The sequence below is a fragment of the Pararge aegeria genome, chromosome 19, assembly GCF_905163445.1.
Source record: "Pararge aegeria chromosome 19, ilParAegt1.1, whole genome shotgun sequence".
In the NCBI taxonomy this organism is placed as follows: Eukaryota; Metazoa; Arthropoda; class Insecta; order Lepidoptera; family Nymphalidae; genus Pararge; species Pararge aegeria.
In genome coordinates this window covers 1,820,761-1,848,625 of record NC_053198.1, presented here as the reverse complement: position 1 = coordinate 1,848,625, position 27,865 = coordinate 1,820,761, and the positions used below count along the sequence as shown (strand labels likewise).

Here is a 27,865-nt window from a genome sequence, read left to right as displayed (position 1 = left end):
CATTTTGATAGCAACATTTGAACGTAATAGTTGTGCGTACTTGTACGAAAAGATGAATGATGAAAAATTAATAATACTCGTGTCAAAATATGAGTGTTTATTTGACATAACCAAGCCATCATATAGCGATCGGATAATGAAAGACAATGCATGGGAGGAAATTAGCAAATGTCTCGGAATAAGTGGTAAGTAAGGTTTTCATTGTTTTACACCTACCCCCAGATACTCAAACGAATTTTAAAGCAAGGGCTTCTTAAACTCGTGCTGCGACGTGTTAGATTCAAAGTCAAAATAGGAATAACATGAGTTTAAATGCGCCCTTACTTTAAAAACTCGTTTGAGTATCTGATCGTTAGAATATACTTATGTAGTAGACAATTTTTATTAAATATAACTTAAGAAACTCGCGTAGCCACTTGATCTTGCCAATCTAAAGCACCACTTGATGAAAAATAATCCTTAAATTTATTCCTTGTGGTTAGAACTGCGTCGCTATTAGAACTGTTTTCATTATTATTGTCTGTTATTGCTGTTAATAAATTTATATTGCTGTGAAATTCATTCTCTTGTCCTGGCGTCCGATTTTCTATTAAAAAATTATGTAAACATGTAGTTGCTAATATAATTAAATCACAGTACTTCGGCTGAATTTTCATTCGTTTTTGATAAATTTCAAATCTTTGAGTTAGCATTCCAAATGCACATTCTACGACTTTTCTTGCCCTGCTTAAACGCAGATTAAATACTTTTTTTGATAATTCTGTTCTTGCTTGTTCTCTTGGATACGGCCGCAATATATTATTGCTCAAAGGAAATGCCTCGTCTCCTATAAAAACATGTGGTAAGCTTTCAGTGGTACTAGGTAGAGGTTTATTTGGGGGCAGCTTTAACTTATTGGTGTTGAGTTTTTTCCAAAATTTTGAATTCTGTAAAATTCCGCCGTCGCTATTTTTACCATATGATCCGACATCAACAATTAAAAAACTGTATTTCGCGTCGACCACAGCTAGTAACACTGTACTGAAAAAGTTTTTATAATTATAGTATAAGCTTCCACTATTATCTGGTGCCTGTATATTGACATGCTTTCCGTCTATAGCGCCCAAACAGTTAGGAAAATTCCAAATATTAAAGAAATCACGTGAAACCTTTTCCCACATTTCTTCATCTGGCATCTGCATAACTATGGGCATCAAAACATCACAAATTACTCTGATTGTCTCATGAATAATTGAATGAACTGTAGAAATTCCCATTCGAAAATTAAATGACAAGTTTTTGAAACTGCAACCAGTGATGAGGAATCTGTAAAAATAAAACAAACACACAAAATAGAAATATAAGACTGCCGTACCAAAACGAACTATAAAATAAAAAAGAGTTATGTTATTAATTTTTCATTTCTGTTCTTTCCAGTGACGCAGTGCCAGGATCGTTGGAAGAAACTGCGAGATAACTTCAGAAAAGCCTATTATAACCGAAAAGGCAAGAGTGGCGATGGTGCAACTACGTCCAAATTGATAAAATTTGAAAAAGAACTTTCTTTTATAATACCATTTTTTCGCAATCGAAACCAAATATCTAATGTAACATTATCATCGGATGATTCAGAGCCTGGCACACCAATACCACCACCATCGACATCATCTAAACGTTCTGACCATTCTGAAGTTGAATCGCTTGCAAGTACTTCTGGCTCGAAAAAGAGACCACGCTTAAGCAAAGATGTTGCTACGGTTTTCGAAGAGTATCTTGAAGAAAAAAGAAATACTACACCCCGTGACAAGGCATTACGTAATTTTTTTTTGTCTATGTCAGATACAGTGGAAACATTCCCAAAAGAAGTCCAAGCACGAATTAAAAGGCGCGTGTTTAACATTGTTAATGAAGCTGAATTAAGTCTGTATGAAAATAGTACAGATTTGAATTATTCTTTGTCTATAAATTCACCGCCATCGACTAATCAATCTACTTACCTAGTGTCAAACGAAACCTATATTCCTCAAAACTATCCAGATCAGACTACTTACGGGTACAATACCAGCACACAAAATACAAAATAATAAACAATCAAAAACAATAATAATTATAATAATAATAATTAAACACACACAAATCTGTACTATTTAATTACATTTCATTAACGTAAATAATGCTTAATAAATGGAGGGCTGTGATTTTGTGATCTATTTAGATGTTTGTGTTATTTAACATGATTAGTATAAGTAATTTACATTTCATTAACGTAAACAATGCTTAATAAATGGAGGGCTGTGATTTTGTGATCTAAATAACATGATTAGTATAAATAATTGTTTTTTATTTACCTTAAAGTTACCGTTAACCTTTCTTCGGCTGTAATGGTGCAACGATAATTTGTAGTCTTTTTTGTTATATGTACTCTTAACAAATCTGTCAATTTCAAAAATTGCCAATATTCCATACGATAATACTCATAAAATTTTAGGCTATCTCTCTTCAATTCCTCGAAAATGGTGTGAAACTCCCCATGGATTAGTCTGTTTTTCCAAATATGTTTTACCCATATTTGTTTCCGCTTGCGCTTACGTTTCCTATGTTCTATTTCAAGTAATCTTGCTAACAAATATATTTCTTCGTCGGAGCTATCTAAATCCATGTTTCGAAAAGCACACGTTAACACACCGAAAACAAAACTTAGACTGCGCGGAATACTGGCACTGCCTTTGTAGGGTATCCACCCGACTCCGAGCGCATCCGACCGGCTCCGAGCACATCCAACCGCACCCGCTTTCAGATCTCTTCCAGCCGGTCGATGTGAAATAGTTGGCGGCTCCGCTCCGGCCAATTCCAAGCGTATACGACCCGGTCTGTGTGAAAAGAAAAAAGCAGGCCGATGCTCTCCGAGCCGGTCTGTGTGAACGGACCCTTACCGGTTTCTACGCAACAACTAACCGTAACGCTAAATTGCTTAGTGAACCGTCTTTGTCGTTATAGTGGTACCTAGCCACGACCGATTATAATTGTCCCTGATGGAGAACGAATCTGGGACCTCTCACGTTAAGCCGCCAGCGCTCGCTGGTGTGCCAGGGAGTTCATCAAAAATAAGGACATGTTCTTTAAGTATAAACAAAAAACTTTAAGTATCCCGTTATAAACAAAGGTATTCAGTCAGATTTCTTAAAAAATATGCTCGCTCGCTCTCGATCCCAAACGAAATCTATTCAGCTCTAAAATCTATCACTCTATCTTTTTTTGTATCCGCCAATCAGTCACACCACAGCTACTGTTTCGAGGTTTCCGGATAGAAATCAATACCCGATTCGGAGCTTAAAAGTTACAGAATTAATGAAACCGGATCTAAATCCAATTTCACCCGGGCAAGCCGACTAAAAACCGGTCGTAAAGCTCTCCGCAGCCAAACTGAGCCATTTGAATTTACTCCAATACTCTTATTTAGATAATTTTAGTAGTGTAATAATGAAAGGTTGGTGAAACTTAACGGTCAATTGGCGCAGTGGGCAGCGACCCTGCTTTCTGAGTCCAAGGCCGTAGGTTCGATTCCCATAGCTGGAAAATGTCTGTGTGATGAACCTGAATGTTTTTAAGTGCATGGGTGTTTATCAGTATTTAAAAAGTATACATGTATATTATTCGTAAAAATATTCATCAGTCATCTTAGTACTCATAACACAAGCTACGCTTACTTTGGGGCTAGATGGCGATGTGTGTATTGTCGTAGTATATTTTTTATTTTATTTTAAATTTAGTACGGTGAGAGCTCGCATACTGAACACGGATATAATTTACATTTCATCCCGGGATGAAAAGTAAATTGATTTATGCAACAAAAAACGGAAAATTTATGGGCAATGTTAATTTTCATATAAAAATCAAGGGATAATTATTTAGTATTTCTTTATTAGTAATCAGAGAGTCAAAACTTATGGTTATGACTCTCTACTGGAAAAAGAAGTTTGGGATTCTGCTTCTAAAATTTATTTATGACGTTATAAATATACTGTACACAACTAAATAAATTAATTTAGTAAAATAAATTTATCTCGGTAGTTTTAGCGTCCTACATAATGGATACTAAAGCTTAATTCACTCGGGCCCAGATAAACCGGGTAAATAAATTCTACTAAGCCATTAGGATTTTTAAGACCGTACGAGGAGCGTAATTGTCCTAAAGAGATCTAAATAATCGTATTTGTGAGTTTAAACTGACTATATTTAACTCTATTATGGCTTTGCATTGCTTCGGTCGGTATCTATCTAAATATAAAAAGAGAAAGTGTGTGTGTATGTTCCGTATAAGCTCCGAAACGGCTGGACCGATTTCAATGAAACTTTCAGGGAATCTCTGGATTGATCTGGCGAGTAATCCTGTAAAGTTTGCTGACGATCGGAGTACTCCTATTTTTGAACTGTCAAACTGTCAAATACAGCTTTTATTTACTATGATGATATTCTATTGTTGGGTGTACATGGGTGTATATAATGATCTTCACCCGCTCGAGAAGAGAATAGAAGAGAATGAATACGGAGAGAAATAAATGATTTAATAAAATTCAATTCAAAATTCAAAATTCATTTACTTCAAGTAGGCCTAATATAAGCACTTTTGAAACGTCAAGTCTGTCTGTTTGTAGTGATTCTACCACCGGTTCGGAAGGCAGATTCCACCGAGAAGAAGCCGGCAAGAAACTCAGCAGTTGCTCTTTTCCAACATCAACAATTTACATTTTGTATTTTAACATTCATTTTTCTATCTTGTGAGAGCTGAAAGCGGAGCCGGATGCTTCCAAGCAACCTTGTCATTAAAAAATTCATCAATTGTATAGTAACCTCGCTCTAATAAATGTGTTTTAACAAATTCTTTAAACTTGTGCATTGGCAGGTCCAAAATCACCTTAGGAATCATATTATAAAAGCGTATACTCAATCCCACAAATGATCCCTGTACCTTACGCAGACGATATGCAGATGACACTAATTTATGACCATTTCTTGTAAGTCGACTGTTTATGTCCACTTTTTGTTTATAAAGACTAATATGTTGTCTTACAAATACTATATTGTTATAAATATATTGTGAAGCTACAGTAAGTATGCCTATTTCTTTAAACTTCTCACGGAGGGATTCGCGTGATTTAAGTTTATATATTGACCGTACAGCTCTTTTCTGCAATATAAATATAGTTTCGATATCAGCTGCTTTACCCCATAACAAGATTCCATAGGACATAACACTATGAAAGTACGCAAAATAAACTAGCCTAGCTATTTCAACGTCAGTAATCTGTCTAATTTTTCTGACTGCGTAGGCAGCCGAAGTACGTAGTACGTAGTAAGTAGTTTACCCGCTAGTGAATCTATATGGGCACCCCACTGTAGCTTATTATCCAAGGTCACGCCCAGAAAAACTGTGGAAGTCTCTATTTTTAGTGATTCACCATTTATCATAATATTTTTATCAATTTTCTTTACATTTGGTAAGATAAATTCGACACACTTTGTTTTTTTTGCATTTAAAAGTAAGTTGTTAACTGTAAACCAGTGCGACACATGCGACATAACACGGTTTACTTCGTCAGAGTTATCTTTACTCCTATCAGTCTTAAAAATTAGAGATGTATCATCTGCAAACAATACAATGTCGCATGTTCCACTGACATGGTACGGTAGATCATTTATATACACTAAAAATAGAAAAGGACCCAAAATCGAGCCTTGTGGGACACCCATTGAGGTATTTGAACCCTGAGACTTTGCATCATTTATGCAAACTCTTTGGGTTCTATTGCTGAGATAAGAGGCAACCAAATTTAGTGCAACGTTTTGGATACCATAGTGGCTTAGCTTAAGAAGCAAGGTTTTATGATCAACACAATCGAAAGCTTTAGATAGATCACAAAAAACACCCATGGCGTTCTGTGAACATTCCCAGGCATCATAAACATGTTTTATAAGTTTAGCGCCTGCGTCCGTTGTGCTACGACCTTTAGTGAAGCCATACTGCTCAGGGTGTAGTAAGTTATTACATTAAAATGATATAAGAGTTGATTTAATATAATTTTTTCAAATATCTTACTAAGAGCTGGTAAGATTGAGATAGGTCTGTAATTGTTTATATCATTTTTATTACCAGATTTAAATAGAGGAATGAGTTTACTATGTTTCATTAGGTTCGGGAAAGTACCTAAATCAACACATTCATTGAAAATTATGGCTAAAAGAGGAGCAATGACGTCAATAATTTGAGATATTACCTTTACCGACATTCCCCATATATCACCTGTTTTCTTTAATTTTAACAACTTGAAGTTTTTACTGATATCCGATGCATCTATATGTTTGAAATGAAATAAAACTTTGCACTCATTAATGTTGCCTCTTAATAAATTCTGAGCTGCAGTAGGTGAGGAATTTAGTGAATCAGTTAACAAAATAGGAACATTCTGAAAAAAGTTTTCAAAAGTACTAGCAACTTCTGTATCAGTAGTTACCATATTATTATTAATAATTAATTCAAAATTTCCGTCTCGAGATTTAGTTTTCCCAGATTCATTATTAACAATTTTCCAGATTGTTTGTATTTTGTTTTCAGATTTTATTATCCGATCTTTAATATATTATATATTATGAGACTTACATTAAAAATTGAATGATGTAAGTTTATTGTTTAAATAGAATAAAGCAAAATCTAGCCCGGCGAAGCGGGCTGGCTACGCTAATTCGTAATAAAATCCACTATCGGCAATCTTTAAAAAATCTTCAGTATGCCAATGTTTGCAACACTCATAAAGTAATTGTTTTTTATTTACATAAAGTAAGATTTTATATATAAAGGAGTGTTTGTAAATAGGTTGTTTATATTCCTAAGTTATCATGGAAACGGGAATTAATATGAGACAGATTATATATCTGTCTGATATGCAAAGCGTGTCTGGCTACAGCTATCAAATTTAAACTACCAAAAATTAAATGACGACAAGCATAAAAATCTTTATAAATTCGCATTTAAATCGATTTATTCGATAAGCATTCAAATTCAAAAAATTCAAATTCAAATTCAAAATTCATTTATTTCAAGTAGGCCTAGTACAAGCACTTTTGAAACGTCAAGTCTGTCCGTGTGTAGTGACTCTACCACCGGTTCGGAAGGCAGATTCTACCGAGAAGAAGCCGGCAAGAAACTCAGCAGTTGCTCTTTTCCAACATCAAAAATTTACATTTTACATTTTAACATTCATTTTTCTATCTTGCGAGAGATGATAGCGGAGGCGGATGCTTCCAAGCAACCTTGTCATTAAGAAACTCATCAATTGTATAATAACCTCGCTGTAATAAATGTGTTTTAACACATTCTTTAAACTTATGCATTGGTAGGTCCAAAATTACCTTAGGAATTATATTATAAAAGCGTATACTCAATCCCACAAATGACTTCTGCACCTTTCGCAGACGATATGTAGATGTCACTAATTTATGACCATTTCTTGTAAGTCGACTGTTTATATCCACTTTTTGTTTATAAAGACTAATGTGTTGTCTTACAAATACTATATTGTTATAAATATATTGTGAGGCTACCGTAAGTATACCAATTTCTTTAAATTTTTCACGGAGGGATTTACGTGATTTAAGTTTATATATTGACCGTACAGCTCTTTTCTGCAATATGAATATAGTTTCATTGAGTATTTGTACAGTATATGTCATATATTTTGTACAAATAACCACATAGAGAAAGATAATTATAATTGCAGTACAATAAAACACCTTACTTCTTGCCTCGAGAATTCAAAATATCCAGAGTAGGTACCCCTTTTTTCAATGATATGATATATATCACTAACAGGTATAGCGACCCCTTTCAGTACACAAATAACATAAGCCTCAATATAATAGTTGAGTTACTCTTTTCATCTGTTCTTCGCGAATAGCAAGTGTCTCTATATTTGAAGTATAGTGGCTGGAAGAAATCGTATTCGTCGAATGTGTAGCGATAAGGCCGCCAAATTGTATACGTTGTGTTCTTATACTTTTCTTTTTGTTCTATGTAATTTTTGTGGTGTTGCAATAAAAGTATATTCATTCGTTCATTCATTCATTCATCCATTTATTCATTCATTCATTATAGTGGCCCTTTTATCTCCACTCAATTAACGAGAATCACAATATCATACCATAGGTCTCTTTAATATTACCCTGGATTCAAATAACACGCATTTCAATACTATAAATTATATACTTTCATGTTCTCTACCCAAATAACAAGTGTCTAAATAATAAAGTAATGATTAGTTGCTTTTATAATATGACTAGCTATTGTATAATCAAACGCAGATGAAGTCACGGGAACTTCCTCTGCGTTTGATTTAGTTTTTTGACGTGGCATTAAATTTAAATGTAGATCTAAAAAAAATTAAGTATTCAGTATCGCTAAGCCTTAAATAAGGGATTTTCTGTGGTCCGCTGAGGAGTTCGGTCCTCTATCTCCAACCACAGTTTGGACAAAATTAAACACATATTACAACCTATGTACTATAGAACAAAAATAATTATTTAGATCGGTTATAATTTGTCGGAGTTATGGCGTAAAATCGTCAAACACTCATCCCCTCTCCCAAAGGAACCGAGCTTAATGTCGGGATAAGAAGTATTCTATGTTACTTTTAACACTTCCAAGAATATGTGTACAAAGTTTCATGAGGTTCGGTTAAGTAGTTATTGCGTGAAAGCGTAACAAACAAACTTACATTGACATTTATTATATTAGTAGGGGTAGGGATAGGGTTAGGGATTTCTAAGGTAACTTTGGATCTACCAAAGCATCAGTATAAGCATTGTCCTCAAAACATTTTTATTAAAACAAGTTCTCTTTGCAATTGAATTTCTTAAACAAAGTAACTTGCTTGGAAGCACCCGGCTCTATCTTTCTCTCTTTATCTCAATGAAAATTAGTGTTCAATTACAAATTGTAAATGTTGGAAAAGAGCAACTGCTGAGTTTCTAGCGGGTTTCTTCTCGGTAGACTCTAGCTTCCAAAGTGGTAAAGTCACTACAAACTGTTTGTTTGTAGTGACTCTACCACTTGCTGTTTTAAAAGTGCTGATAGAGTTAGCAAGCCTGTTTGAAATAAATAAATTTTGATATTTTTTTAAAAGTAGAAACTCCTTTTTTTCTAATTTGAAGTAATTACCTGGCAGAGATCGCTAGTAAGCAATAAGGCTGCCTCTTGTATTCTACTTTTTTTCTTGTTTCTTTTTTTTATGTAAATGATGTGGTATACAAATAAAGAGTTAACGAGTTAATCTAATAATTCAATTATAAAAATATTAGGTCCCAATCCTATAAGTGAACAGTAGTACCCTTTTTATTAACCACCGAAGTAAATAAACAGGGTGTTATAAGGTTGGCGGTGGTCTATCTGTTGCATCGTGTTTCCCGGATGAACGGATTTTTGTGTTTTTTTCGGCGAACTAATCGAGAAAGTTCGATAAAAATTGTTTCAAGATGTCCACCACAAAGTGCCGAAATACATTTTTTCACTACTAATGAAAAAGCTTGACTAGTATAATAATGGACACTTTATTGAAATTCAGGGGCTTAAATTAATTTTTCTCATCTCACAGTATTGTATACTACTCTCATTCGTGACTCAATACTATAGTATAGTGACCCTTTTCACCGGTTACACACAAATAACAGGTGTCACAATATGGACGCGGTCCAAACAGGTCGTTAGCTCGCACGACCGATGCCATTCATTTATCACCACATTATTTCCTACGAGAGTTATCCCAATGCCCTTAGTAACAAGTTTTATGATTCCTGAGTGAACTTATACGCAAAACTCTGCAATCCTAACTACATATTGTTATTTGATAGAATAAACGCGAAAGTATGTCTGTTTGCTTGATTGTTTGTCATTTCTTCACGCCCTCACTAACACAAATAAGCAACTTATCAACTTTTTACGTCAGAAAAACCTACGCGTTTCTTAAGTTTATTGCGCTTTTTTACAACTGCAATGGGAACTGTTTGTTTTCCTAACATAAAAAGTAGCTCACGTTACTCTCCGTTTTTTTAATCTAGCTAAAATCAAGTTGATTTGTTAATGACAAACAAACATAATTTCGCATATACGACGTGTAACCGAATTATGAAATTCTTCATAAAGAAACACCCTGTACAAATATTAAATGAAAAGAAGCATATTTATTTTTCCATACAACCGAATTCAAAACATTCTAAGTGTTTACTTATGACAACCCTATTGAAGATAAAAGACCGACACGCGCACAATACCTACGCTACGCGATGCGTACGTATTGAAGTGGAAGTAATTACTTGATTTTAATTTTAGCATGCGATGTTAGGGCTGGATCTGATTTTTTTCAGTAAAAATTATGGCAGTGCGATTCGGTTTTACAGATAAGTCTCAGAGACAGTACATAATGTACTTCAAAAGCCTGTGAAGTATTATTTCGGTTTTCATTTACACTTTGTACAATATTAGTAAGGATGTTATGTTATAACCAAACCACAAGACCGCAGCAAAATCCGTGCAGACAGACATACTGACGCGCCCTATTATAATGTCCTAGGTGCATGAGTGCTTGTTTGCATGGTTGTAGAAATAGCGGTTGACAAATTAGTAGCATCGGCCCCGGCCAATCGGGCTAACGACCCGCATATAACTGCTTTATAATTAAACACTAAAGGGATAAATCTTTCTGACAGTGTATTAGAATAGAATAATATTATTTAGCTTTCTGAGTGTGTACTTGGTTGGTTTTTAAATTCACTACAAGTTAGCCCTTGACTGCGGTACCTTGTGGTATGTGATCGTGCAGTCTAAGATGGTAACGGGCTTACCTGTTCGGTAAGATGGTAATGATATAACTCTGTTCATACTAATATTTTAAATGAGAAAGTGTGTCTGTTTGTTTGTTTGTTTGACCTTTCTTTACGGCCTATGCTTTTTAAGCTACTTTACTTTATGGCATAGAATTATAGGTTAAGCTACCTTTGGTCCTGGAAAAACATCAAATTCCAAGGGTATACATAAACATTCGCGACTTACTCACTGCGGGTAGAACCGCAGGGCGCGAGTAGTCATTTGTATTGTTTTTTTAACTAACGGTTGCCTGCAAAATTCGTATTCAAATTCATTTATTTGCCCAAATATAGATACAAAATTTTAATATTAATAGTAAGTTAGTTAAAGTACTATTTACTGAAAAATTATTCATTAGTAATAATTTGGCATAAAGTGACAAGTTTTTTCAAATAAACCCAAGAAGGAAGTATTTAGACAGGCATTGGCAGCGTGCCAGGGGGCGAAAATAGTCGTCCAAGATGGGACAGGGCACGTGTCAGATAGCTACGATAGTACTCCGATGACTGGCTAGGTTTAAATTTAAACTATCTCAGGGAAGAAAAGTTTTAAATAAGTTTTTCTTGCAGCAGAGGGTACTTCAGTTTAAATATAAAATGGGTCGTGGCATCATCATTATCATATGAACCTATTACTGGCCTACTACAGGGTTTTATTGTAGTAGCCCAGTGCGGTTTGGTGGACTCCATCTGCCTTTGAGAACTTTATGGAGAACTTTCAGGCATTCAGCTTTCCTCGCGATGTTTGCCTTCACCGTGACAATTTAAGAAAAGAAAGAAAAATCGTCGTTGACGGCCGATTCGCGCAGTGGGCAGCGGCCCTGCTTTCTGAGCCAAGGCCGTGGGTTCGATTCCCACAACTGAATAATGTGATGAACATGAATGTTTTTCAGTGTCTGGGTGTGTATTTATATATTATAAGTATTTATGTATATTATTCATATAATTATTCATCAGTCATATTAGTACCCATAACACAAGCTATGCTTACTTTGGGGCTAAATGTTGATGTGTGTATTGTCGTAGTATATTTATTTATTTATTATTTATTTATCGTCTTTATTGTCACACATTTGTGTCATAAATTTGTTAAAATATTAAAAAAAAATGTGTGACAAATGAGCTCGCTCAGTATAGCTGACTGGCACTATTTTCGTGCTGCAGAAGAGGGCTGTTCGTGCGATCTATAAAATGGGTCCGAGAGAGTCATTGAGAGATAAATTTAAAGATGTTAAAATAATGACACTCTATAGCCAATACATATTTGAAAATTTAATGTATGTTCACAAAAATGTATCAAAATTTAAAAGAAAATGTGACTGCAATAATTTGAACATTAGAAGCAAAAATAATCTTGCAGTGCAGTACACTAGACTACACAAAATAAGCAATTCATTTAAAGGAAATTGTATACAATTTTACAATAAATTACCGGTAGATATCTTGGGGATGTCACTAAAGAAGTTCAAAGTTTGTATTAAGCGAAAGCTTATAGAAAAGTCATATTGTAGTATAAAAGATTACGTAAACGACAAAAAATCTTGGGTGTACCTAAACAATTGCTCTAACCAGGTTGCTTTTTAAATATTTTCTAATTACAATGTGAGATGGTGATAACAAAAAGAACACCCGGCTAAGTTTGTTGTGGGCTTATTCTTAGACCAGGGCGCGATTGGAACCCTCGTAGCTTTAGTTTTAAGTTTACGGTTGTAGTTATCGCCATCACTACTCACTGCTATGTACACATTTTGTATATAATAACGCATCAATAGTGCCATCTATGTGCCTATTTGAATAAAGAAATATTTGACTTGACTTGACTTTACTAAAAAAGGCAGCACTGGTTTTCAGCCAGCCCCCTTATGTTCGTCGTAACTGAATCCTCGCGACTAAACAATAACAACATAATCATAAAAAATACCCGGTTAAGTTTGTTGTGGGCTTCTTCTTAGACCAGGACGCGTTTGGAACCCTCGTAGCTTTAGTTTTAAGTTTACGAATGTGGTTATCGAAATCTTCTCACTACCGTGTAATTCTTATGTACGCATCAAAAGTGCCACCTATGGGCCTACTTGAATAAAGATATTTTTGACTTTGACTTTGACTTTGAAAGGACAATAACATAGAATATAATAAATTGTGGGAATCGACCCCATGGCCTTGGACTCAGAAAGCAGGGTCGCTGCCCACTGAGCCAATCGGTTTCAATTAAGAATTTCTATATAACTACAGAGAAACAATAGTAAAAGAAAAAATAAACATGTGGTGTTAATCACATTCATTAATCGAATATCGATTAATTTGTTAATCGAATCATTTTTAACAAAAGAATAAATATTTTTAAAAATCAAATTATTAAGCACTATTCCACATAATCTTTAGGGAAATAATATATACATTATTATTTAAGTTATTCTTTTTTGTTTCAACTTTAATTTTATCTTTACTTTTTGTTTAATTTAATTCCAAGTTGTGTACACATACTTTGGGTTGTAGCTTAGAACAAAACTTGTTATTACTTATATTTAGACCTACTTTTAGTTATTACCTGTTTTGTGGATCTAATAATAATAAACAAATAAACCCCGAAAGGTTTAATGAACATTTTTTTTCAAGTACTGGTTAGCATTTTGGGGATGACTCTTAAGCAGCAGGCAAAGCAGTTTTAAGTGAACTTAAGCTTATTGGACTTTAAAAATCTGATCTAATAGTTTGCGTCGGGCTTTAAAACATAATTTAAATCGTTATACTAACAACATAAGAGAATATTATGGTTACAAACATACACATATCCTTTCCACCATGCTCCAATAATAGCCTCGTCCCCCATCAAAAGCGTCCTAAATACAGAATCGCACGCGACACGATATTATTTAGAGATCGGCATGTCCTGGCCGCGTGCCAAAGATCAACGACAAATATAGAGAGAGACCTAAGCGCCACCCCAATAAAAAGCCGAAATCGTCCATACTTAATAGTTAATATCCATACAAATATTATAAATGTGAAATTGTGTTTGTTTGTTTGTCCTTCCTTCACGCCTTAACTAAGCAACCAAACGACTAGATTTTTGGCATAAAATAAGTTAAAAGATCGGAGAGTAACATATGCTACTTTTGCTCCAGGAACTTTCGTATTTTTAGTCCTTCTTTTACGTCCTAACAAACCAACATTAAGACTAATTCACAGCGTAGATAGTTAGCCACAGTTAAACCATTATTTCAGCCAGGCTCTGTTAGCCGTAGTACTAACATTGTAAAATCGCTCTTCATCGCGACCGTATCTGCTTTTGCTTGGAATTCCAACGTCGATCGGCCCTCCGTGCTACGTTTATAACTAACATAACTCACTCAATAACCTATGTTTTCAACTCTGATTCATTCTTTCCATCTTCACTTACAGTATTATTCGTTGTTTTTGTCCGCCTACTTGGATAATAATAAAACTAGTACTGCTGTATACTAAGTCCTGTCTAAGGCGTTTGATACTCTCTCGATCACAATAATAATAGATTTACGATCCCAACAAATTGGGAATAAAGCGTAGCAGTTAACTGATTTCGAATCGCTATTTATCAGAAAGGAAACACTGTATTAGAGGGACTACTTTTGAAAGGTGTATTTAAACCTTAAATTTAGGCGTACTACAAGGGTGCATCCTTGGTCTCACACTTTTTATTATGAACATAAAGGATATACTTGTTCAAATCATTAATAACGACGGTGAAATAATATGCTACGCGGATTCTAAGCAATAGGCTTTTCACTTGTCCCTTGTACCTAAGATGATATATTTATTTGACATAATTTTAGTGAAGACATTTTTTACAATAACAATAGTACTTTTTGCATCAAAAAGTACTATTGTTATTGTACAGTGTACAATCTTGCCAAATTATTATCTGATTGAAGAATCCTATAATAATAGATTTCCTATTTTAAAGGTTTCCCACCTTTAAAATAGGACAAGTCAAGTACATCCACGAAACGGTGTATTTGTTGAACTCTTTTAAATCTAATTAATTATTCACGTGCTTGAGTCTGAGAGGTTATTGAAATCACTTTTTTTAACAGCACTGAAAAATATATGTGAAATAACATCATTGCACTTAAAGAATCAGATCCTACAGATTAACCCAACATAAGATAACATATCCAGCAGGTAAACCAAGAAACTATAAAGCATTAGCTCCGACTTTACTTAAGACAGCATTACATCAAAAGACAAGAGCTCCTCGAATTGAGTTAGGTGAAACGCGTTTTCATTGTAAAGAAACAAATACATTATTTCTGTTATTTTTATTTTTCATTTTAGTATTTTTGCAAATTTTATTTATCAATAACACCTTGTCATTGAAGAATACTTTTTCATGGTTTGCTTAACCTATCATCAAAAAAATATATCAGTTTTATACATTATACAAATATTTTTAATTACTGTGGTTCAAAAATATCTAAATATATACCTTATGAATCATCAGTAAATTATTATTATAACGTTTTTTACTATATTAAAACTATTTGTTTTAAAATTGTAAAAAACGTTCTTACGGTAAAAAGTCGGTCACGTTCGTGGAAATGAATACGTGTTTTGTCCACGCACTGCGTTTATTGCGGTGCGATGCGGTGCTTTTTGCTTTTTCGGAAGGACACTTGCCGATAACCTCCTAAGGGGTTGCTACGGCGTCACCGGGGGAGTGGGGCGAGCGCGAAAGCTCGCCATGAGAAGAGCCCCAGGGCTCGACGACATCGGGGGGAGTATGGGAGACGTCGACCCGAGGGTGCCTCCTGCGAGGACTCGGACCTCGGCTCGGTTCGACGTTAATCTGACTGTTGGTGGACTTTTGGACTAATCATTGTTTAGTCCGAACGCCCCCGTGACCGTGGTAAGGATCCACGTCCGGATGACGTCAGAAATCGGGGCCCTCGTCTTCGCCGGCGAAGACGCTGTGAATGTTGCGTGTGTGTGTGTTGTTGGGACACGTTGTCGGTAGTTATTTTGTCGTCAGGGTCGTCAAGGACATGCTTCGGACGTCGCCGCTTTGGTTCGACGTCGGGGACGGGGGTATAAGTGGACGCCTCGACCACTAGGGGGTTGGGGTGTCGGACTGCATTTTCAAAGTAGGTCTTTGATAATGTTTTCATGTACTGGGCTATGGTGGGAAGATCGAGGTCTCGGTGGAGATCTACGTTGCGCATGTACCACGGACTGTCCGTGGTCATACGCATAAATTTGTTCTGCAGGACTTGAAAGCTCCTGTAGGAGCTGTGAGGGCGATGGGCGAATACGACGCTGGCGTATGTCATAATGGGACGTATGCACGTTTTATACAAGGTTACCTTGTGACGGAGGGATAATTTGCTTTTGCGGCAAATCATCGGATAGAGACGACCCATCACATACGCAGCCTTGTTGCGGGCCTTGCGAATGTGTGCGGTGAAGCTCATTCTATGATCGAACGTTACTCCCAGGTATTTGGCCTTGTCTTGCCAGGGTATGGGACGCCCGTAGAGGGTGACCTCTGCGGGGTTTACCGTGAAGCGGCCTCTCGGTTTGCCCGTGAAGAGCACCGCTGCGCTCTTCTCGGGGTTAACCTCGATCCTCCAGAGGCGGAACCACTTGCCCAGCAGGTGGAGCGCCTTTTGGAGTCGACTTGCAATGTTGCTCTTTTTGGGATCGGTCGCAAAGAGAGCGGTATCGTCGGCGAATTGGGCCAGTTTGACCGTCGCCGGTAGGTCGCGGGGAATGTCGCTCGTGAAGAGCGCGTATAGAAGTGGGGAGAGCGCGGAGCCCTGAGGGACTCCCGCTCGTATGGGTCTAGGGGAAGAGAGCGTACCGTCTAGACGATAGCGAAATGTGCGATCGGTGAGATACGCTCGCAGCAAACGAACGAGACTAGCTGGCACGCCCAGATGGTGCAGCTTGTACAACAAGCCGGCGTGCCAGACCCTGTCGAAGGCCTTGGCAATGTCTAAGAACACGGCCCCAGTGGGGCTCATGTGTCTGTATCGATTGAATCCTGCCAGTATGTGCTCCGTGAGGCGGTGCGCTTGGTGGACGCAAGAGTGCTTGGCTCGAAAGCCGAATTGCTCGTCGTTAAGGAGGTTTTTCTCCTCTACGACTGCCTTCAGTCTGTGTAATATTACCCTCTCATACACCTTTGCTAAGGTGTTGAGGAGGCTTATAGGGCGATAACTGGAGGGAAGGTCGCGGGGTTTGCCCGACTTGTGGATACCTATGACTGTTGCTTCCTTCAACTGGTTGGGGAAGTAGCAGTTTGCCAAGAATACATTAAAAATTACCACAAGTAGGTTGATAATTTGTCCTGGGAGTAACTTTAGGGTTTTATTGGTAATGCCGTCGGGGCCTGGGGCTTTCTTAGAGTGGAAACCCTTGATAATAGTATGAACTTCATCGCAGGTCGTCGGGGCGAGAGGTTCACCATCGGGAGGGGTCGAGAGGATTGTTGCGAGTTCGCTTTCGACTCGCAAGACGTGGGGCCTATCAATGGATACGGTGCTCGGAGAGCATTGGGATTCGAGGCAGTCAGCCATGCATTCAGCCTTATCGATATCTTCAAAGGCGGGCGGAAGGTCGGGCCGTGCTAACGGGGGGAGGGCGGGAGCGCGGGTCATTTTGAGAGCCTTCGCCAGTTTGTAGAACGCACTACGCGATGGCGAGAGCTCCCCCAAGAACCTGTCCCATTGTCCGTGTCGGAGTGCGGTAATGATAGACACTACCTTCCTCTGGGCTCTCCAGAGTTCTAACCGATTCTGTCGTGTCGGATATTTGTCATGCTCCCTATGGGCCCTATTCTTGTTTGTGATTAGCTCTCGCGCGTCCTCCGTGAGTACCATGCGGTAAAATCCGCACGGCATCTCGCGGGAGCATTCGCTCGTAGCGTCACAAACGTGGTTGGTCAGGTGCAGTGAGGCTGCCTGGGCTTGCTCTAATGTCTCTACGACGTCAGGAATTTTAGAGAGGTGCACAGAGTCCTTCGCTTCGAGTAGCCCGGAGAGCTTCTTGAAGTCGATGACTTTACGGGTCGGGAGGATCGCGGGGCCTACGGGGCCTAGCTGTAGTTTGACAGGTCTGTGATCCGAATATAGCTCGGATAGCACTTCCACAGAGTTCACCTGAAGGGTGATATTCTTGAGGAGCGCTATGTCGAGTATGTCCGGTCGGTCGATCGAACTATCCGACATCGGGAAGCGAGTCGGCGAGTCTGGGGCAACTACGATAAAGTTGAGGTCGGGTCGTCTGACAAGTATGTTAAGTTGTCGTCCGTGCGCGTTAGTGGAGCGGGACCAGTCGGTGTGCTTAGCGTTGAAGTCGCCAGCCAAAATGACAGAGTCACCTAAGGAGAGGAGAGCGAGTAAGTCACTCTCTAAAAAGGTTTTGTTCGGTGAGAGATAAACGGATGCTAGTATGATCGACGGATGGCCGGTCATACCCACCTGACATACGGAGGCTTCCATGTTGGTAAGCTGTGGAGGATCGAGAGGAGTGCAGTGAAGAGCCCTTCTGTAATAGATCGCGGTACCACCCAACCGGTTGGTGGTCCGATCATTTCTAATTAAGTTATAATTTCCAACTTTGGGATCGCTTCTACTAGGTTTTAAGAAGGTCTCTTGCACTAGGAAGATATCGATTTGTTGTGCACATATAAATTCACGGATTTGATGCATTTGATCGATAATGCCGTTTGCATTAAAGAAGCTGACTGCCAGGGAGTGTGGTTTTACCCTACCTTTATATGTACTACCCATTAACGGATTGCTTTTTGGATAGTCCCGATGGTTGTTAGGAGGCTAGAGTGCTCACGCATAGCCTGGTTGAGGGAGACCTTTGCCTTTGCAAAGAATACTTTTACCTCGTTCATGTCAACCGCAGACACGAGGTACTGGATGAAGTCCAGGGGGTCCATATCCGGAGATAGGTGCATGGGCGAGGGCGCTGAGGCCGGGTGGGCCGCTGCCGGTGCGGTGGCCTGAGGGGCTACCGGCACCGGTGCGGGGGCGGGGGCGGAGGCGCTAGGCGCTCCGTTAAGGGGCTTGGCCCATGCGCTGGTAGCGGGTACCGGCGCTGGGACGAAGCGTTGGGCGGGCTGTGCTGCGGGTCTCCGAGCCGGCGGCGGACCCCTGCGCCGTGTAAACTGCGGCGCCTTTGGGCATCCGCGATAATTCGCGGGGTGCCCTTGGGTGTAGCAGAGTACACAGCTCGGTGGTTCGTCGACGGTCGGGTCCCGTCGGGAGCAATCGGCGGTGCCGTGGTCGCCCAGGCACTTGACGCACCTAGGGCGGGCGAAACAATTCCTTGCGGAATGGCCGTACAGTTGGCATCGGTGGCACTGGCCGACCTTGCCTCTGTTATGGGGCTTCTCGATAGTGAGTCCTGAAAGGTGGCACACTTTTTCGAGATTGTAAATCTCTTTACCTTCGGGGGAAAGTTCTAATAAAACGAGAACCATCTCGTAGACATATTTCGTCCTGGTATTGTACATCCTATGTACCTCCAGGACAGGTAGATTTTGCGACAAAAGGTCGGCTTTTATTACCTCGGAGCTAATCTCCTTCGGTAATCCTTTAATGACGACGCGGAGAATGCGTTCGTCTCTTAGGGCGTAGGTATGAAAACCTATATTATGCTCTCTGAGCATTGAAGTTAGCCGACGGTGGTCGTCGGAGGATAGGCACTGTACTCTAATGCCTATAGCGGTGGATCGGGCACCGGTGAAGCCGATGCCGTTCGCTTCAAGAAGCGGGATGATTTTCATCCATGCGAGCTTGTCGCGGATGAAGAGAGGTGGGATTCTATCCCTGGGTTGGGGTTGCTCCTCCATAGGGGAGTCTTCGGGCTCGTCTTCGTCCGCAGGGGAAGCCTGGGACGCTGCGCGAGGCGCTGCGCGGGGCGCTTGGGACTGGGTCTTAGTTGGGCGGTCCGTTACCACTTTCTTTGGCGGGTTCGCCTTGGATTTGGAAGCCTTAAGCTTCCGCTTTTTAGCACCGACGACGGTGAAGCCGTCGTCGGTCTCGGATGATGCCGGGGAGGTAGATTCTTCGATCGCTATCGCAGGGATAGCGACCGGGTCTTCGGTTATCGGCTCTGCGGGAGCCGGGGATTGCGGGCTGTCCGTGAACACTCTAGGCCTAACAGTCCTAAAGCGGTTTAGGTAACCCGCGTTATTCTCCTGGAGGTCCTTTAAGAGGGCCTCCAGATTAAGGTCGGAGTCGGCGAGGGCCATGGCGGCCCCCGGGGTAGCGGTTGACCTCCCTGCCATGCAGGGAGGTGTGTGCCTAAAAATAGGGTGTGGCCCTATGGGGCCTCGCCTTTAGGTGACGAGGGTGTTAAACTACGCTAATAATAACACGTGTACTTACAGGAATCCTAGACCCTAGAACTACACTGCACTACCACAACGCAGAAACGGACACTGATTTCCACTGACACTTTCACCTCGAGCAATCGGTTGCGAGACAGACATCCGTACGGGACGGATGCGCGAGTCGGAATCGGTGCGATGCGGTAAAGACTCTTGTATGTTATATGTATGCGGCCTCCCGGACTATAAAGACTGGCCTGGAATATTAGGTGGGGTTTTCAACCAATCGTAAAACAGAAGAATGTTTCTTGCCGTCTCACCAGTTCTCTGGCATATAACCAGACCTAATTAATGGCTAAAGTAAATTATAATAAGTACAATGAAATAATTTATAAGAAAAGTAAAAGTTACCCTTTAAAAACAAATACATTCATACGTTGAAAAACCCGTCGCGTAAGTGGCAACGGATATGTGTATTGTACTACGCACTACGTTATTAGATCATAGCGGCGCGATGCGGCAAAGAGTCCTGTATGTTTTATGTATGCGGCGTCCCGGACCAGCCGACTGTAACGACCGGCCCGGAATATTAGACGGGTTTTTCCAACTACCCGCCAAATAGGAGTGTGTTTTGTTTCCTACAAGGTTTCGCGGGATGAATTATTTAGGAAAGTTGACACGTGCTTTAAAGGGTGTAAGGAAACTGCATCACGGGCGATTCTTTTGTAATGCATGATCTGTGAGCCGATTGCTAAACTTTATATTGTCTCCTTGAGTTTATTGCGATTTGTGTATTTCGGCTTTTAGCAGATTAATCAATGTCATCCAATCAAGAGTGAATATGTATCATTTAGGCAAGCGAAGTAGAGCTTCTTGTGACTAAACTCGTCTGGGGAAATTCTACCGCGATGCTCCAATTCGTCTTTTATCAATCTCAGGGCCGATTGGCGCCGTGGGAAACGACCCTACTTTTGAGTCCAAGGCCGTGGGTTCGATTCTCACAACTTGAAATTTTTTGTGTTAAGTGATGTCTTTTAAACACAATGTAAAGGAGCATTATCTATCGTTGTCATAGTATATTTATCACTGTTTACTTATTATAGATATATATTTGTATTTATATTATATAAATATTTATTATATTATTTTTATGTATTTTGTATATATAGTATATTCAAATGTTATTGTATTAGTATGTAGAATTTTGTTATTATTTAGATATATTAAATATACTTAGTAGTTATGAAGTATATTGTACCTTTATTTGACCTATACCATCAATTAAATCATCTTACTCACATCCCGGGGTAGCTGGAAGAGATCTCTTATAGAGATAAGCTTTCCTTTGTACACTTCATGTATCTTATGTTCACAATCACAATTACATAAATAATAAATAAAAAAATGCGCTGCAGCTTTTCGCGGAGTTAATAGTTAGTTTAGTTAGTTAGTCTTAATTTTCATAATATCACTATTTACCTGGATCCCGTAATTCCAAGCTTCATGCTATAGCTTTTTGGGAATTTCTTTAAAAAATATTGTCTCTATTCATTTAACAGCTGGTTGGCGCAGTGGGCGGCGACCCTGCTTTCTGCGTCCTTGAGTTCGATTCCCACAGCTGGAAAATGTTAATGTGATGAACATGAATGTTTTTCAGTATCTGGGTTTTTATCTGTATATTATAAGCTTTAATGTATATTATTCATAAAAATATTCATCAGTAATCTTAGTACCCATAACTAAGGTTACACTTAGTTTGGGGTTAGATGGCGATGTTTGTATTGTCGTAGTATATTTGTTTATTTCATCATTTATTATTTCGTCCTTCAATAATCTCTTTGGGGCTCTCATACCGTCATCTCTTCTTCTCTTTTGTTCAGGACTGGGACGTAATTGGACTGGTGAAGACAATGAGACAATATGAAACTAATTTCCGCGTTCAAGCGTTAAATTCTAAGTATCTGCTATTCTCATACCTTCATCAGTTTACAAAGCGCAGTTACAAGCTGCGTCGAGTTGTGCGACGTGCATACACCAGGCGCGGAATGGAATGCCTTTCGCATACGAGACACAAACAAAGTGAGGTGTCATAACCGATGAAGTATCTGATAATTTAAGTTTAATTCAGATATGAGTGTCGTCATGGCTTTTCTAGCTTCCGATCATCTCCGTGGCGTAGCGGTTACCGATCTGGTTTCAAGTGACCAAGGCCATGGGTTCATTTCCCACAGCTGGAAAATGTTTGTGTGGCGTACATGAATCTTTTTTCAGTTGGTAAGTGTTTATCTCTATATCATAAGTATTACTATGCATTTTTCTTTAAAAATATTCATCAGTCATCTTAGTAGCCATAACACAAGCTACGCTTACTTTAGGGCTAGAAGGCGAAGTGTGTATTATCGTAGTATATATAAATATTTAAAAAGTGGGAGATCCTCATGCAGTACAATTTGGTAATTTATAATCTCTGGAATCATCTGGTCTGGTCTGGTAGGACGCTTCGGTGGTGGCTAGTTACCCTACGTGTCGCCAAGCTATTAGGCGTTCCGTTACCGTTAGAACCGATTCCGATACCGAAGTCGCGTAGAAACCGATTAGGGGTATAGGTTTAGTATAACTGCAATAGCCCTAACAGGTTAGCCAATTACCAAGGACGTACCGGAATCCTAAACACTTAGCGGCACGTCTTTGTCGGTTGGGTGGTAACTAGCCACGGCCAAAGTCTCCCACCAGACCAGACCAGAGAAAATACGGTAATAATAAATTCCCAAATCAAAAGCCGGGAATCGAACTCAAACCTCAAACCACTGGCGAATCAGTGAGCGCTGACTCACTGATTCGCCAGTGAGTACAGTCACACAAACATACATACTTGACGTTTCAAAAGTGCTTATAAAGTAGGCCTACTTGAAATAAATGAATTTGAATTTGAATTTGAATTTGAGGTCGACAAAAAACTATTTATGAGTTAACAAGTACCTCAGAAAAATCCCTCGTGTGCGCACGCACTTTCAGCCACAAACATGCTGAGAAAGCAAAATGTCACTGAAGGTAGGTACGCTTTGTGAAGTTTGCTAGTTAGTTCCGTTACTTTATATCTGACTGCATGAGAGAAATAGCGATTTCTTTGTTATTTTTACTTTTTTTTTAACTTGCTTCTGCCCGCGACTTCGTCTGCGTCGCCCTCAGAATTGGGTCTTCGCTCGTTAGCAATTTTCAATTTTCCCCTAGGCAACTACTTAGGGATTGTAATAAAAGGTAGCCTATGTTCTTTTCCATGTCAAAGGCTGCATGCATGGTAAATTTCATCCAAATCCGTGATTTAGTAACAAACATCCATGTTTTCACATTTGTAATATTAGTAGGATTACGTTTATTAAGTTAACTCTTTGATCTAAAAGTTACCACTGGGTTATGGATAATAAAGACCTGGATTAGATTCTTTAATGGTGAACAACCAACGTCAACAAAGATATTATCCATGAATAAATAAATATAATACGACAATACACATATCAGCCATCTAGCCCCAGTAAATTAAGCCAAGTAATGGTACTAAGATAGCTGATGAATATTTTTATGAATATAATAGAAAAAGAAAATATATAAATATAAATACTTATAATATACAGATAAATGACTAGACTCATCACACAAACCCTTTCCAGCTGTGGGAATTCGCTGCCCACTGCGCCAACCTGAAGGAACTGACACCCTGAAGTTAGCTATAAGGTTTGACAGTGTACACTTCAAAGCCTGCGGACTTTTTCCGGTGATTGAATTGATTCAATTGTACAAAAATCTCAAATTTTAATATCGACTGAAACTTGGTTGTCTGATAATTAGTCTATTAGTATTCCAAATTTATTATGTTCATTTCTTTAATTATTTAGAAATATTTTTTTGTCATATTTAGATAAACTTTTTTAACTAGGTAATGCGTTATAATAAAACTTCCAATGTATCAAATACCTTTTTTCTATTGTTAGTGTCGCTTTTTCTACAAACGTAGAATAAGGTGAAAGATACAATTTTTGAAAAGATTTTTTATCTTGTTACGCTAAAGAAGCTATAACTTCTAACGCGTGTACATAAGTACACACACGTTTTTTTTTTATTATTATATTCTTTCGAAATCTTGGAATTGGAATATTGCTCTCCAATTTTTTCTTTGCTTGCGTATTTGTATCTGTCATATCCGCCATGCTGGATCTCATTGATAACACATAGCCTATGCTCCTCGGGACACTAAAATAAAGCCAACACATTCCATTTGTTAAAAACGGCAATATAGGCCTATAATTGGACCATCTACACGTATATGTCTATACACATAGACTGTTAAACACATAACATTAACGTAGTCGGGTAGTTAAAAGAATTCCTTAATTATTTACTTATTTTCGTTTTTTTTTCTAATATTAGATTACACGATATAAAATTTACAAACGGGACAAAACATACCTAAATACTGTTAAAATTTTCAAATAGGTAACATACGAAAGCGTCGTGCTGATTTCGTCGTACCGGTCGATTTTGAACAGATATTTTATCTTTTTTATCATTTCGCATTACATCAGTGAATATAAGTATGGATATACAAACGTTAAATTACCATTGGATAGCATAAAATCTTTAACAAAACCTTCATATGTTACCAACCTACTCCGTACCTACTGTATAATTTAGTCGTTTAATAAAAAAGGCGAATATATTTCGGGCAGTGTATGAAACGAGGCTTCATGCTTCAGATGTCGCTAACAGCCTCTTAAATTGGCTCAAATGAACCAATGTATGGAGAATTTAGAAAAGCTTATGTTTTGAAGTAAAACATCTTTAGGCGCGACTAGGGAGTAACTTAGATTTTTTCTGACGGAAGCAACGCTTACGTCACACGTCTGTGTAGTATTAAAATATATAAAAATAATAAATGACAAGGTTATATTGACATGTAACCACATCTAACCTTCAATTTTCTACTCTCAATTGTTCTATTTAATAAATGAAAATATTTCTATAATGTGAAAGTGATATTAATGAATTTTAAATAGAATATAAATAATATATACATATTAAATGAAATGTCGGAGTACCCGGAACAGTTTACTCTTTCTTCAAGAAATAATAATAAAAGTTTTACTTAAATCACGCGTAACGGTTACTCCCACAAACTTTTTTTTTTGTATAATAATAATAATAAAGCAAACAAAACTTCCAACTGTAAAACAATAACAATTTTTAGTCGTACATAGTAATTCATAAATTTATTCAATGTAATTTTAGTCAGTTTGTGTATGTCAAAATGTTACAATCATCTTTAATTAAATCTTAATTATTTTTGTTATTTTACTTTGTCATTTATAACATCGTTGTATGTCAATGTTAGGTATTTAATGTCAATGTTAGGTATTCTACGTCAATTGGAATGCCCATTTTTGGGCATAGGCCTCCTCCATCCTTTTCCATCTGTTTCTCTCTCTCGCCAGCCTTGTCCAGGTAGCCCCAACAGCCTCAATAATAACGTCACTCCAGCGACGCCGCGGCTTTTTTTTTGTATACCTAGTAATAATTGACATGCGAAGAGCACGTCCTGCAACATCAAGCCAGCAAAGCTGGAAAAAAATGTTTGTATAATGAACATGAAGTTTGTGAGTGTCTGGGTGTTTATCTGTAAATTATGACTATTTATGTGTATTATATTCATAAAAAAACTAGCTGTCCCGGCGAACTTCGTACCGCGGATCATTTTTTTTTTTTTAATGAATGTTATATTTTAATACTCATTATCCTATTCCGGTCTAAGAGAAATCCAAAAAATAAAATACCGTTCTTGAGTTATAAATGGTGTAACTAACACAACTTTCTTTCTTACGATATTCATCAGCTATCATAGTAGATGGCTTTGGGGCTAGATGGCGATGTGTGTATTGTCGCAGTATATTTGTTTATTTAATTTGATTTAAATTGAGACGTAGGTGTTAAGACTGAAGAAACACAGCATTGCATTGCTAATTAGCAGAAGTAAGCATGGCAGAGATCTACTACTACAAACTTATAATATGATTTAAGGAAAACCCACTACATTATGTTTGCCGTGAGATGATGTAAATAGGGAGCAGTGGCATGTACTTCATACATGCGCGAAAGCATTGCCTACCTAAATTTTTTGATATAACTCGTATTAGGATTTTTCCATCTTATCCCATCTTCCTGCTTTATGCACGCCATTGCTAGGGAGGTAATATGCATAATTTTGGCTATTGTTTTATGAGGTAACTTAGAATTAATATTTTTTACAAAGTGAAGCCTTGATAGCCTTGTACTTCAAAGTCAAAGTCAAATATTTCTTTATTCAAATAGGCACATAGATGGCACTTTTGATGCGTTATTATATACAAAATGTGTACATAGCAGTGAGTAGTGATGGCGATAACTACACTCGTAAACTTAAAACTAAAGCTACGAGGGTTCCGATTGCGCCCTGTTCTATGAAGAAGCCCACAACAAACTTAGCCGGGTGTTCTTTTTAACATCACTATCTCACATTGTCATTAGAAAATATTTAAGAAGCAACCTTGAGCAACCAGAGCAATTGTTTACACCCAAGCTTTTTTATCGTTTACGTAATCCTTTATACTATAATATGACTTTTCTATAAGCTTTCGCTTAATACAAACTTTGAACTTCTTTAGTGACATCCCTAAGATATCAACCGGTAATTTATTGTAAAATTATTGTATACAATGTCCTTTAAATGAATTGCTTATTTTGTGTAGTCTAGTGTACTGCACTGCAAGATTATTTTTGCTTCTTATGTTCAAATTATTGCAGTCACATTACATTTTTGTGACCATATATTAAATTTTTAAATATGTATTATATATTTTAACATCTTTAAATTTATCTCTCACTTTGCCACCAAAGCTACGTTTCTTGTCGCAGAACTTGTTATATGTCATTTTATCAGAATTATAGAGACTAGTGCATCACCATGAGTAAAAGATAAAGTACAACCAATTCAGTGGTAATAATATATAAATTAAAAACGCAAAAAAACCCTGACTTTGTAATATAGTGTAATACATTATTTTTCTAGATAAGCCCTTTTTTTTGGTACCCATATTGAGGGAGTTGTGAAAGAAATTTAATCCGCCATTTTGTGGCGGCATATCTTGGACTTGTTTTCATCAAACACAGCTAGGAACACACTTACTTATTAATTATTCAAAACAAATATAATTCCAATCGGTTCATGCGTTTGGGGGCTAAGTTACCACACACACACACACACACACACACACAAACACACATACACGTCAAAATTAGAAGTAGAAATCAGTATCAAGTTCTTACGAAGCGGTAGGTAACTGACATGGGGCGGCACTTGTTTATTCTAATTGGGAGATTCAAAGCGAGCACTTGTGTGACAGATGTTGCACGAGATTACAGCTTCTACGAACCGCACTTCCTTTGCCACTGGCCGGCAGTCCAAGCCAAAAGGGTTATGTTGTCGGTCCATATATAATTCTCTACGGTTCACTGATATTTGTTATCGGTTGTATATGTAAAATGTAGGTTGTATTTTTGATTCAATCATTGATTAACATTATTCTTAGGTGTTCAGCGATAGAGAATATTATACCAAATTGGAAG

At 38.1% G+C, this 27,865-nt stretch overlaps 3 protein-coding genes across 4 annotated transcripts in view; 2 read left to right on the top strand and 1 right to left on the bottom strand.

The window, feature by feature from the left end:
* Positions 1–27,865, top strand: part of LOC120631968 (nephrin-like) — a 153,525-nt gene that overhangs the window by 12,246 nt on the left and 113,414 nt on the right. The window lies entirely within an intron of this gene.
* On the top strand, positions 18–2,291 carry LOC120631971. Its single transcript, XM_039901686.1, has 2 exons — positions 18–185; positions 1,417–2,291. Exons 1-2 carry the CDS (start codon positions 53–55, stop codon positions 2,061–2,063), a joined length of 780 nt encoding a protein of 259 aa, XP_039757620.1. The 5' UTR covers positions 18–52; the 3' UTR covers positions 2,064–2,291.
* On the bottom strand, positions 83–2,665 carry LOC120631969 (protein ANTAGONIST OF LIKE HETEROCHROMATIN PROTEIN 1-like). Of its 2 annotated transcripts, XM_039901685.1 has the most exons (3): positions 2,328–2,665; positions 1,149–1,305; positions 83–1,020 (listed from the first exon to the last, which is right to left on the bottom strand). In XM_039901685.1, exons 1-3 carry the CDS (start codon positions 2,636–2,638, stop codon positions 970–972), a joined length of 519 nt encoding a protein of 172 aa, XP_039757619.1. In that variant the 5' UTR covers positions 2,639–2,665; the 3' UTR covers positions 83–969. The 2 variants fall into 2 exon arrangements, with proteins under 2 accessions (XP_039757619.1, XP_039757618.1); XM_039901684.1 differs by having other exon boundaries at positions 83–1,305.

Excerpts from the sequence above, each read along its gene's own strand:
- LOC120631971 (XM_039901686.1), top strand. The coding sequence starts at position 53 with ATGAATGATGAAAAATTAATAATACTCGTGTCAAAATATGAGTGTTTA. Across the intron at positions 186-1,416 it reads CAAATGTCTCGGAATAAGTG|TGACGCAGTGCCAGGATCGT; the intron begins GTAAGTAAGGTT and ends TGTTCTTTCCAG.
- LOC120631969 (XM_039901684.1), bottom strand. The coding sequence starts at position 2,638 with ATGGATTTAGATAGCTCCGACGAAGAAATATATTTGTTAGCAAGATTA. Across the intron at positions 1,306-2,327 it reads AGGTTAACGGTAACTTTAAG|ATTCCTCATCACTGGTTGCA; the intron begins GTAAATAAAAAA and ends TTATTTTTACAG.